General features: G+C 33.8%; 1 protein-coding gene across 1 annotated transcript; it reads right to left on the reverse strand.

Annotated features, from left to right (window-relative positions):
* Positions 1-700: 700 nt before the first annotated feature.
* Positions 701-11,509, reverse strand: LOC145587956 (uncharacterized). The gene is made up of 13 exons (XM_081644603.1): positions 11,433-11,509; positions 11,198-11,261; positions 10,133-10,277; positions 8,807-8,979; positions 7,589-7,626; positions 7,380-7,459; positions 5,528-5,595; positions 3,480-3,777; positions 2,770-2,882; positions 2,628-2,693; positions 2,293-2,383; positions 2,020-2,087; positions 701-1,123 (listed from the first exon to the last, which is right to left on the reverse strand). Exons 1-13 carry the CDS (start codon positions 11,465-11,467, stop codon positions 836-838), a joined length of 1,527 nt encoding a protein of 508 aa, XP_081500729.1. The 5' UTR covers positions 11,468-11,509; the 3' UTR covers positions 701-835.
* Between the last annotated feature and the right edge of the window lie 1,719 nt (positions 11,510-13,228).

Raw genomic sequence — 13,228 nt, forward strand, 5'->3', positions numbered from 1 at the left:
AAGTCTTCCTTTTATTATACGAAAAGTTGGATGGTTTTTTTTTTTTTTTTTTTTTTTTTTTTTGGAAGGAGGACGCTATTTGATAAGAACATTTCACAAGTCCACCAGACTCAAGTTTGCAGGCTAAGTCCTTTGAGATTGGGGAGCGAAAGGGTAAAGGAATCCCCATCCAATAAATGCAAATCTTATCAATTATCACTAGACCAAGCTTTGCTAGATTGTATTGGTGTAAAAGTTTGATACAAGTAAATTGTAATAGTGTGTTTTAGCAATGGTTTAGTGCAATTTTTTTTTTTTTGATGAAATAATGACGAGTGTGTCAAAAATAAAATAAAATAATGTAAAAGAAGACCAGATTTTATTTCTGTGGCAAAAAATTATACTGTATTTTCCTTTTTTTTTTTTTTTTTTTTTTTTTTTTTCAGTTAACAGCAGAAAGCTAGAAATCTGCTCCAAAGTTTTTGCCGACCAAATTCTTTAAATCATTAAAACAACATTACGGAGTACCAAACTAAAAGCCAGCCAAAATTTGACTAAAAGGCTTCATATAAGGCCAAGTCATTTGCCAACCAACCCTACAAACAAATTTTTTTTTTCTTTTTTCTTTTTTCTGTTTTTTAAGAAGCACTCTACAAACAAACTTTATTTTTAATTTCTTATATCACTAAAAACTATTCTATAAAAAAAATTAATAAAACAATGAAAACCATGCATTGTCAAACATTGAGCTCGAAAATTGACATTGGTTGTTCCTTGTCCTCTAGGCATGCGAAAGGCTATCAGTACAAACTGGAACTAACAGAAAAACAAGGGTATAGTACTCCATACAAGAAGATTACACGCTCTCGCCTATGGACTCTTCTACAGACTCAGCCGGAGTGGCACTGGTAGCAGGAACTTCAGCAATCTCAGGAAAGGGTATGGAAGCGCAGCAGTGGTAGTAACCATTATCATCATACAAAAATCTTTGTGAAAGATGAGCTTCACGGATGAGATAATCACCCCATGCTTCAGACCCAAATTGCTCGAAAATGGGTGTGGCATCAAAAGTGTCTTTCCCTCTTCTATGTTTCCTCCTGTTTACTCCTTTCCTTTGTGTTGTATTCATCACAGTAGCATGCAGCTGCAGTTTAAGGGAGCAATGATACTACTATCAGCTTTAAATGAACCAATGGAGGGAAGAAACATAGAATGGAGACTGCCAGACCAGACCACTGCCAACACTTAAAATCCGTTTCAATCACCAATTTCATATATGGACATGTAACAAACAGATTCTGAAGCAAGTAGATGCAATTAGACATCCCAATTACATTGACAGACAAACACTACAAAGCACTCATACTACAGATAAACCAAACTGAGGCAAACATGGTGTACATGCAGACATGCAGTCAATAGAGATGCAAGAAACGAAAATTCCCGCCATGCTCCTTAATCCTCATATATGTTACAAAGATGGAAGGCTAAATCAAAAGTGACACCATCGGATGGCATTAAAGACTATTCTTGGTGTTTATAAAATGATGAAAGAAATATTGATATTGACACAGCTCAAAAATACTTTCAGGTTGTTTTAATTTTAATATTCAACTGTCAATATCAGTCTTTTTCCGGTGATATATAGCAGGAGAGAAAGCTTACAAAAGATAGAACATCTGAATGTCTGGCTATATAATTAAGAATTAAGCACAAAGACAAAAGTCACAAAGTAATCATCAAACTTAAAAGCCCTCTTTCATTTCAATTGTGTGTGTGTGTGTGTGTGTGTGTGTGTGTTTTTTTTTTTTTTTTTTTTTTTTTTTTTTTTTTTTTTTTTCTCATGCTCCTCCAGTGATCAATAAGTTCCATTTGAGATGCCTTAGCATTCTACTTTTGGTTGCAGTTTGAAAGATGGTCACATAATAGTTTTCCAAAACCACACAAGAAAATTGGATTGTAAAGAGCACTGGATTATTGATGTCAAAAGCAGGTTATAAACAGAAATCAAGCAGAAAACCAGAGCATCAGATAATATACCTTTAACTTTTGCTTAGCATCTTTCTCAAGTACTAGTCCAGCTTTGACATAGGCATCAATGATGAGTTCTATAATAGCTGAGGAAATACTATAGTGTTTTCAGGGATAAATAAAAAGTTAATATGTGGAGACATCAACACTATTATCATATATATCGAAGTATAAATCTTTACTTGAGAGAAATAAGAAATTACTATGTGGAGACATCAATATTATTATCATATATAAATATTGTTTTTAAAGAGAAAAAGAAACCAAGTAGTAAATGGATACGACAGGCACGATGAAGTCGCCCCTCATTACCAATTTCTTCAACGGGAGCATAAAGAACTTGAGCTTTGGTTCGAGATCCTCTCAAGCAATCCTGGAATCAAATAAGGGTTTCTTAAATGGTAAAACAGCTAAAATAAACATAGTAAACTACTGTAAAGGAAAGACAAGCAAAGAGAAAACCAATCACTAATGAGCCTTGAGTGAAGAAAGCATCATCAGATAGAGTAAGTCTTTCTCTTTCAAGGCCAATAGCTAGTGCAGCCTAGTTTAGATTCATAACATAATACCAAATTCATCAGATCCAAAGCTACATAGCTAGTCAGAATGAGTCTTACCAGCCCTTTAAGTCTAATAAATAAAGGTCGATTGTCCAAAACCTCAATTAGTTCAGAGGAGATGCTCTGGATAAAATCACAAAACATTGTGTTACAGAAGACAGTTTACAAGAAAGCAATTACAATAAGTTAACAGATATACCTGCAAAACCTCTTTAGCTGCATTGACACGTCCCTTATTCCATAACTTCAGCATTACTACAGTTAAGTGAAATCTTTTTGGTTTGATAAATATAGATTTATCAATCCCCAATCCTGCCAAGGAAAAGAAATAGAGAAATCAAATACAAGAGATAACTTGGTATAAGTTGATGCATGTCTATTGCGTCAAGTCATCAATAGATAAGTTTTTCACCATCAAAATTATCCCAATTGTTCTCTAAACAGGTTACCATCCTTGGCAGGGTAGGAATTCTAACGTATGTAACCCTATCTCTAAGAGAACAGATAGACTATTTCCAATATCTTAATTCAACACACAACAATAAATAAGAAAATGCAAATACTATGATTGGCCAATTTTTTTTTTTTTTTATTCCATTAACATCCAACAGTGAAATAGTAGTAAGTGTTTTTTTGGGTGAGGAATAGTGAGGTATTGCCTCTTGATCAACAAATTTGAAACTACATGTTTATATGGTTGCATTGATCTTCCATAGGGCCTTTGTCTCCTTGAAGAGTAATAAAGACGGCTAGAATAATGAACAGATTCTTTCCATGAGAAGGCTCAGTACATATTGTGGGGTGTGGTGAGAGAGACAATTTTAGATGCGGTTTCAAGATTGCCTACAACAGAATTTATACAGGAAAAGCAACAGGATGCAACAGAGGAGGTAGAGAAGAATCTTGTACCAGATGTTTTAGGTGCATAGCTTACAAGAGGTATGTCCTTTGTATCCCTTTTAACATTATGTGTGTCGTCAACTTTAAGATTGGCAGCAACATCTGTGTTCACAGGTTTTACACTTTTTTCTTCATCTTCAGAAGCCTCATCACTTGAATCAACATCCATAGTCCCATCTGCATCTTTAGAATCACTATATGCCAGTACAGTGGACTGAAATCTGTTGAGTTTATCAACCAGTTCATTGTGTATGGCTAATGGAAGCGAGATCAAGTGAGAGAAGGTCAAAGCTGAAGAATTAACAGCCTGTCATCCAGAAACAAAAGGGGAAAAAAAACAAAAAAAACAAATGATACAACTTCCATGTTCACAATGTAAATGTAATCTTTGAGAAATCTGATTGAGCAGGAAAAGAAGACAAGTATCAAAAGGAACAAGTAAACAGAATTTTTAACAGCCAATTGGAGCTCATAGCAGTCATGTTGGGCTTTCCTTTAGATATCATAGATTTTGTCAAGCACAGTATAACAGTAAGAAATGGCAAGGTGGAATCCTTAGAAAGACAGAGGGAGTAAAATCAAATTATCAAAGCCTGTTAAGAATTATTCCATAAGCAGGAAACAGCTTGATTATAGGTGGAAAATGCTTCCAATATTCACATGAACCACTGCATGAGACTGGACAAATAAATTGATTAGCAAACACAAACAATGCTCAAGAATTAGATGCTGCTGCAGGGAGTGCAGGCATACAAGAGAATAATAGGTTGCACCTGATCTCAAGGGTACTTGCTAGGGAAGATTCAATGAAACTGGGATTATCTGTAATTTACTTTTACTGGTTTATAAGACAGCTTATCCACGTTGCTTGTACAACCCTTTTTTAACAAAATTGGTTGCATCTGATTTCATTCGTCAATAAAAACATAGGTGGAGATGATTCTTCCAGAATAAGTACACAGCAAAAGAGCACCATTGGTATTTTAAAATGTACTCCCTCCATCCTCATAAAAACTAGTCAAACTCTTTTATGATTCCCCCACAGGCCACAGTAGTTGTCAAGTTCCTATTAACTATATTGAGCATTTTAAAAATCACAAGTTGAAGAACAGAAGCATTTGATGGACTTGTACTATTAGAATTTAGAATCCATCCTAGTAAATTAGAACTGTGGAGTAAATTCCATGCAACTTTGAGGAAAAATTCCATGCAACTTAACAGTAAGTTAATGTACTTAATTCAAACAATAGTGAAGATGCATTCAACATTAAATATGCCTAGCACCAAAACGATAACGCAAAAGATGGAGGGAAGCATCTGTTACAAAACATGATCAAGAGCATTTGAAATTATTTAAAAATGGTAAATCTATCTATATTGTAAAGACTGGAGACAAATCACAGGAAAAGTAACCTAGAAAGAGAAACAGATGTTTAAAGCCTCAGTGAATCAAAGAGAATTATAGTAGTCATAATACCACCACTCTTGTCTATCCAAAATTGACGTACATAGATGGTAAAGGTTCTTTTTCAAATAAATAAATAAATAAATAATAGAATTAAAATGCAATACAGTAAAATAAAATACAAAGTCTATCTTTTCTTAACTGCAAACATACACATAAAACTTTAATGTTTCATTATTGCAACTTTGATGATCACTATCATAACACTAAAATTTAGCCACATTTGGCTTGCAGACATACGAACTGAAACACAACGCACAAGAATATGTACTAGACATAGCAAACATTTCCTTGAACCAATTGAAAAAGTTAATATGAACTTGTGCGAGAATTTCCCCAGGATATTTTTATTGACTTTCTGACACAGTACATACCATCAGCTAAGCTAGAAGCCTAGAAATGATTGGAGGGTGAAGGGATCATATTAGTTGTCTTGCTCTAGATATCAAGAAAGTAAAATCTAGCAACAAGCCAACAATATTTCTGCAAATGATCAGCAAAGACGTATTTCTCATTGCTGCAAATTAGCTATTTCCTTGCAACCAAAAAAAATGCAATTTCTAGACAGAACATTTGATGATGATCAACCAACCTTGTCAATTATAGCCTGGATTTTTTCTGAAGCTTTGGTAATTGCATCCATGGAATCACCTTCAATTACTGAAACAAGAGTCATTGTCAGCTCATAAAAAAGGAAAATAAAATAAAAGGAAGCTATGGTAAGTAAGCATGCTTTAAAAGGAAGCTTTGGTAACTAAGCATGCTTTCCAGGAAGAATAGAAGAGGTATTTTTATAAGAGAAGATGTAAAATGCCAGAAGCCTGGAAATGCTTTAACAATACACTATTTCTCTTTCATTAAAAATAAAAAATAAAAACACAAAGGAAAAAGGACAAAAGGAAAAAACAATACTCCATTTTTCACGTAATTGAGTCCTTATTCAGAATTGATCCAGATTCACGGTAGGCTGAAGAAAATGTAATGAAAAGCAAGGGCACATTTAGCAAAAATCTAAAACTCCAAGAATTACTATTAATCTAAAGAGGTGTCAACTATGAGTTTGAATGCTTAAGTGCTGACTTGCCATCTTGGCAGAGATAAAATGAAAATGATGAATCAGTTGCTTCCGTAAAAGAGTTCTTCCGTATAAGAGCCAGTGAGAATCTGAGTAATTTTTGCCTAATTTCAGATTGTTCAATATTTGAGAACTTATCAGCAGTTTCAAGAAAGTATGAAGCTGTTAGAATTGATGAATTATAATTAATAAATTCAGCTCCACATGGAGCAGTTTAGTTTGAACATCAGGTCAAAATCCTTAATAGCATAACTGATTCAACAAGATTGCTGCGCGAACTTAAATTTTGCATATGTAACCGTGTTGATGATGAAAGCAGCTTGCTTTCGAAGTGATTGAATCTGATAGGTTTAGAAGTGCTGCAGTAGCTTTCTTCTATCGTCAAATTCCCCAGTACTTATGAATATCCTATGCGCATACTCTAATTTTTAGATGGCATTAGAATGATGGTACACTCTTCCAGGTCTTCCTAAGAGTCTCACCTTTTCAACAAGACCAAGGCTCGGTGCATAAAAATATGGTTACTGTTCACCAAAATGATTGAGGCCATTGAGCTAATTAATACTCAGGAAGCACTTTCAACTGTCCTAAATATTCACTAATATTCTGCGTAATCAATGCCAACACGACTAAACTATTGACTCGTGAAAAAGCATAGTGACATATACAGGAAAATCATTCTTTCGATTGATAATAATGCCATTCTTAAATGGCAGGGGTCCCTCACTATGATAATTGTCAATCATTGACAGAAGAATCATCCATTACCAAACTATTACATTATGAAAATTGGCAATGGCATCATATAAACTTATAAAGGGGGGATGAGAGAAGAATTATCCATTACTAAACAATATCATTTCACATTGAAACAGCTTAACTAGATTCTAAAATTTTAAATACAGGCAATACAGCAACTACCTTGTATAGTTGTATGACTTATACTAAGGGCAAGGTATAGGGTCAATAGGGAGGTGTGAGGTCAAAGTATGCAACCTTATACTGAACCAGTGTAAAGCTGTAGGGAGGCTGTATTCAATACAATTATAAACCTTATAACAATAATTTAAATTTAAAGCAAATTATCAAGAACAAGGTAGCTCAATCAATTAGCTACAAAAATCACCAGAATGTAAACATTCCACCATGAAGGTACAGGATAAAGAGGCAACTGAAAGTTAAGAATTTTCTAAAGGGAAAAATTATCAATCTTAACTTCAATATATGTTTCCAAAGTAAGCAGCCTTAGCCATTGATAAAACGAGGCAAGAAGATTTAGCCAGGATTCCTCAAATATGAAAACGACGAAGAATAAGTAAGAAGTATCAGGCAGTATGCAATGGAAATAAACAATGAGCGAGAAATGTACCAATAGAATCCTCCTCTTTTGATGATGGAAATATTAACTTGACCCCCATTTCCTTCTCAATGCTTTCCCGCAAAGATTTACTGCAATGTGAATCCAAAAAGGAGGCAAAATAAGAAAAGAGTGGATAGAGCATCTAGTTTGTAGCTTCCCAGGGTTCACTTAATAAACTCCTATAAAACAGCAATGAAATAAGCTGATAATGTCATTACTCTTTATATCCGATGAAACGCATGACAGAAGCACCTACCTGTAACAAGGTAAGACAATTTATCAAGAATCAAGACAGAATGCAGCAAAAATCCAAGTACATAATTAAGGAAGAGCAAGTCTGTCTTTAAATCATACAGTCTCACATAAGCAAACTTCAACATGTTACTTTTCTCAATACCTTATATGCACCACCAGACAAAAGATCTGGGAAAAAAATCAACCTTTGGTATATTTCATGCCCTCTTTTTCACAATTATCCACAATTTAGAACTCTAGAGCCAGATGTATTATAGATTGGACAGGTCTGCTTCCTACAATCTCAAGAACCAGTCTTGAAGTAGAAAGCGAAAAATAATCAATTCTTTCAAAAACAATGTACAATAATAAGTAGCTGGATCAGTAGTCCAGAATTTCCAGTAAAAAAGAAAATAGATTATTTTAAGTATTAACGCTTACTCATATAAAGTAATAGCAATCCAAAAAAAGCTTTATACCTATTTGACATGAAAAGGGTTAATCAATTTTGCAGTTTTTGCGAAGAAAAATATAAAATACGGAGTAAAATAAAAAGCTACTCACTGCAAAAAGAGACAGAGAAACGTCAACCTTTCACTAGAGGCGTGAAGTTTTAAAAAACAGCTTATGTCGTAATATTGTACTGTATTAGATATAGTCAGTACCACTTATATTCTGCAGATCATAAAATTAAAAAAGAACATATACAGCGTGCTAAAAATTCTGCAACCTCTCAGCCATACCCAGAAAATTAGCCAAGAGTATTTAGCAATTTTCCAGAACTTAGACTTTTTTAGCTAGCTCTTAGATAAGGACGCAACAATTATAAACATCTTATGTAGCATTATAATAGACATATAATCGTTTTTATTAGCAATCCATACACAAACAAATTAAAATAAATAAATAAGAACATTTGCAGCCAGCTAGAAACACATTTCGTGCAGAGCACAACCTCCCAGACATTACCAAAAAAATTAACAAAGAATACATGGCAATGTCCGAGAAAGCTAAAACAGAGGATCTCTTAGCTAGGTCAGATGAAAATGTGGCCATTACTAAGCATGGCCTCACAAGATTGCTTTCAGTTTCAGCAGTATGCCATCATGGAATCATTGTTTGTGTATCTATGCACAGAGGCCCATCCCCCGAGAATAGGTCCAATGAAACTTCCCAATGTAGCACAGAAGCATAAATCATACCTCAACAGAAACAGCAATTTTTTCCTTGCTTACAGTTGATACTTTTTCTGCATCAGTGACTTCAAAGATATTCTGCATGACTGTACCATGGCTAGCCTGGACACCTTCAGCTACACCAACCTCGTTATTAGCTTGCAGAGATGAAGAGACTGTTGAATCATCTGCTGCTACCCCTACAGATACAGCACACTTCTCATGTTCATTTTGTTCAATGTTGGCAATATTTTCAGGCTTGGTCATGATATTATCCAATGAGCAGTCTGAAAGTTTGTGAATATCTTTGTTTGTTACAAAAGCTATAAGACTTCTTAGAGTATTCATCTTTACACCTCTAGTAGATTCAGCTTGATAGGATTAAGGCAAAGAACATATCTATAGATCTTCCGACTAACAGCAAGACAAATACTATATTATTGTTGCTGCTTCTGGTATTTTTGTCCTATTATATTTCACAATAGCCTTAAAAAGTTGAAGTTTGAATTACAATTAGTTGTCTCTTATTCCTCTCAAGTGAAATCACAGTGAAGCAAATTATTATCATTCAATCTATTGTATCAACAACTGCTAGCGCATCATGCAGCTTATAATTTGATAACAGAACTTAGAAAATCAAAGCTAGAATCTGCAAGATGTAAATTCCGTAATGTATGTATGGCAGCTTAGGTAGGTCTTAAATGGTAAGGAAGCCAAAATAAAGGTCTTTAATCAGACAATCCAAAGTCACTAATTCTTAGAATATGGAGGAAAAAGGTTTTTGTTTAAAGGAAGACACCAATAAACAACCTTATTGTACTCTAGCTGTAAAGTCCTAGTATGGGAAAGTATAGCATACTGCTGAGGTTGATATTTAGTTACCCAAATTCCAAACAAACTACATCTCTGTTGTCTCTCACACACAGCGCTTTATAAGTTAAGAAATGGAAAATAAAAATAACATTCAAACTGGGCATATCCAGAAGAGCCACAGCCCACAATGGATCACCTATAGTTTACTTAATTATCCTAAGATTTGGAATAACTATACTGATGTACTTATGTGCTCCAGATCTTGCTAACAATCGTCAAAAACTAATGGAGGGGTGCTGACTTTACAAGAAAAAAACTATGAGAGGACCAAGCAGGGCTAAAAGTTGAAATTTAGAAAGCTAAGTCCTTACAAGGCTGGAATTATGGGCCTTAATGGCCATCAAGCCATGGCTAATTACGATTTTGAATCTGAAAAAAGAAATCATGATAAACTAGAAACCAACTACAAATATACAAGCATTTATCAAATAGAGAAAGATCTCAAGAATATATCTGATGCTGGAGAAGTGGAAAACCTACCATCATTCGAAGTAGATTGAGTACTGATCGGCCTCCAAACAGGATATACTGCTTTCATCTTATTGTTCCAACCCTTGAAATGATGAATTCCCTTTGACGCACTTTCTTTGCTGAAATTGCTTAAGCCATGATAACAATGGTATCCCTGAAAACAATAAAAGTTAAGTCAACAAAAATAAGAAGAGTTCTAGATAATAAACAAGCAAATACTGAAGCAATAGATAAATGACAAATGCAATACTCAGTAGCCATCGAAAATACACACTTGGCTCTATGAACTAGGCCAAGCAAACCCAATGCTCCATGGATTGAGTGCATTTCGTTCAGTGAATGATCAACAAAGATCCACCATGGATTATACCTATTATTATATAGCAGAAATCCTCACAATATGCAATCATAACATACTAATCTTACTAAAACACTATTGAGTATTGACAAGGTACTACCTTAAGTTTATATCATAGACCAAGTAAATCAATAGATCTTTTTTCTTGTGATTTATTACTTTTGAGTTGGAAAACCCATTCCGTCATCACAACTATCACCCATGTAACAACTACAATTTTCATCCTACACCAAGTTATAGTTTTACACTTTTACACCCTTTCAAATTCCCTTCCCCGTGTACTCATGAGCTAATCACATTGGGAGGCAAATGCGAAAGAGTGTAAAATTACACCTGTTGTAGGATAGACACCCATGTAACAACAAGTAACGCGCTATAAGAAGATTATGGCAAAAGTACGCTACAAAATAAGCCCTCAAACTCAACAAGAACACGCCGTAATTCGATGAAACTACACTAAGTGACTGCACAACACAAGGTGCTTTCCTCAAACTCCACATTAACTATTATTTCCCAAGGAGGGGAACAAAACCCATTTATCAAAAAAAAAAAAAAAAAAAGCAACACAAACAACACAATTCTATAAACAGGTATCAAATTCAACCACAACCCCTAAAATGTAAAAATAATTATTTCTTCATTAAATCACAGAAATGATCAACCAAAAAATAAAAAAATCAATCAATCAATATAATGATAAAATAAAGCAAATATACCTGTAATCGCTGAGGTATAGAAAGAAACGAATACGGATTTTTAAATTGCGAAGGTCGAGGAATTCTACAAAATAAGAGACAGAACAAACCATGAATTGGGGTTTTTGGGCCAGCAAAATGGAAGCTTTTTACTGAAAAATTACCATTAAACCGTTAATATCGTTAATTTAATCAATACAGTACAGTATAAAAGAGGTGGAGAATATAAATCAAATACAGTGATTTTTCAACTTACCTGAAAAAGAAAGCTCTGGCACTGGAAACTACCATTTGATGATTTGAGTAACTTGAGAAATTAGAAATAACTTTGAGATTAGATTACTGCCATCTTTCGGTCTTTCCCTACTAGATTTTTTTATTTTTTATTTATTTTTTTTTTTTTCAGGAAAGGACCTGTTCTCTTCAATTTAATTTCAGTTTCTAATTTCGTTCTCTAATAAATAATTCAAATCATTTCAGCTCAGTTCACTTTAGTAGAACAGACCCTAAGTCCCAACTACTCGATTGGCTACTAATGCCGTACAAAATAACCTAAATGCATAATTTACTTAAATGTCATTAAGATAATACTACCCTTTTTATAATTTCCAATATCCCATCCTAATTTTATTCTGAAATTATTAAGCTCATTTTCGACTTTTTTTTTCTTCTATGGATTGCATGGTTTGTATCAAAGAAAGAGCGCTTGTATTTGTTGAAGAAAACGATAGGGGCGAGGATGGGATAAAAACCATACCCGTCATGGGTGATGAGGTGGGTATGGTTTTTAGGTTGTATCCGCCCCATTCATCACCCCGCCCACCTGCCTCACTACGGGTGTATTTTATTTACCTGATTTTTACTTATCTGAACTTGTCTGATTTTATATGAACTTATTTAAACTTATCTGAACTTATTTTAGTTAGAAAATGAACTTGAATAGCCCTGATTAACCCTTATCACAACTTATCTGAACTTATTTTTTCTGAACTTATTTTTTCTGAACTTATCTTATCTGAATTTATCTGAACTTATTAATCCTTATTTGAACTTATCTTTCCTGAAATAAGTGAAAATAAGGTGAACTAAACACCACATCCGTATATATTATATAACAAAATTATATATTTTTATATTATTTTATATATATAAAAAAATATTGAACCTATCATATTAGCGGTTGAACATCTTGGCTTTTACAATTTAGATTAAGGCCCTGTTTGGTAGTAGCGTTTGAGGTAGCGGTTAGCGTCTTGACCAGTCAAAACACTACCAGAAAAAATTTGAGAGTGTTTGGTAAGGTAGCGATTCTAGTAGCAGTTAGCGATAGAGGTAGCGTTTAGATAGCTTTTCTCAAACGTTAAAAAGAGTAGCGTTTAGAAGTAGCGGGTAGCGTTTGACAATTTTTTATTACTTTTAAAACAATAATTATGTCAATTTTGATATGTTTTGGTATTGCAACCGCTACTTTTTCCAAACACTCATACTATCAACCGTTACCTTGACAGTTAACCTCTACCCACTACTATTTGACCGCTACTTGCTACCTTAACAGCTACCCGCTACTCGATCGCTAAAAGCTACCCGCTACCACTACTTTTGCCAAACAAGACCTAAGTTATTGGACATATTTGAAATTAAATATATTGGGTGGTTGACTTACATTAAACACACTCATCCATTATTACTTTGAGTAACATTTTTTTTAAAAAAAAAAAATCTGACACCGCATAGAAACTTTAAAGCTAGTTTGTTATTTGGGATTATTGTATAATTTCCAAATAATTTAGGCAAATTTGACCTTAATAGTACCAACTATAGGTTTGGTGCACAGAATATCATAAATGACATCGGGATGATAGAGATTTTGTCGAAAAAGTGTATTTTTATTATTTTAAACCAATTTTCATCCTTTTTTTAATCTTCTCTAATTTATTTAATTACTTTAATTATTATACTTAGCTCATGGTACCTAATTACTTCTCTTTAACTTATTTTGTAATGACCTTATGATAAATTGCAACGAATGGATTATGTTTGGTAAAATAACTC

The sequence above is a fragment of the Chenopodium album genome, chromosome 17 (genome assembly GCF_948465745.1).
Source record: "Chenopodium album chromosome 17, dcCheAlbu1.1, whole genome shotgun sequence".
Taxonomy (NCBI): domain Eukaryota; kingdom Viridiplantae; phylum Streptophyta; class Magnoliopsida; order Caryophyllales; family Amaranthaceae; genus Chenopodium; species Chenopodium album.

Coding starts and splice junctions, on each gene's coding strand:
- LOC145587956 (XM_081644603.1), bottom strand. CDS start 11,467: ATGGTAGTTTCCAGTGCCAGAGCTTTCTTTTTCAG. Junction 2,883..3,479: donor CTATGCACCTAAAACATCTG/GTACAAGATTCT, acceptor TTTCCTTGGCAG/GATTGGGGATTGATAAATCT. Junction 2,088..2,292: donor GCGACTTCATCGTGCCTGTC/GTATCCATTTAC, acceptor CAGCTATTATAG/AACTCATCATTGATGCCTAT.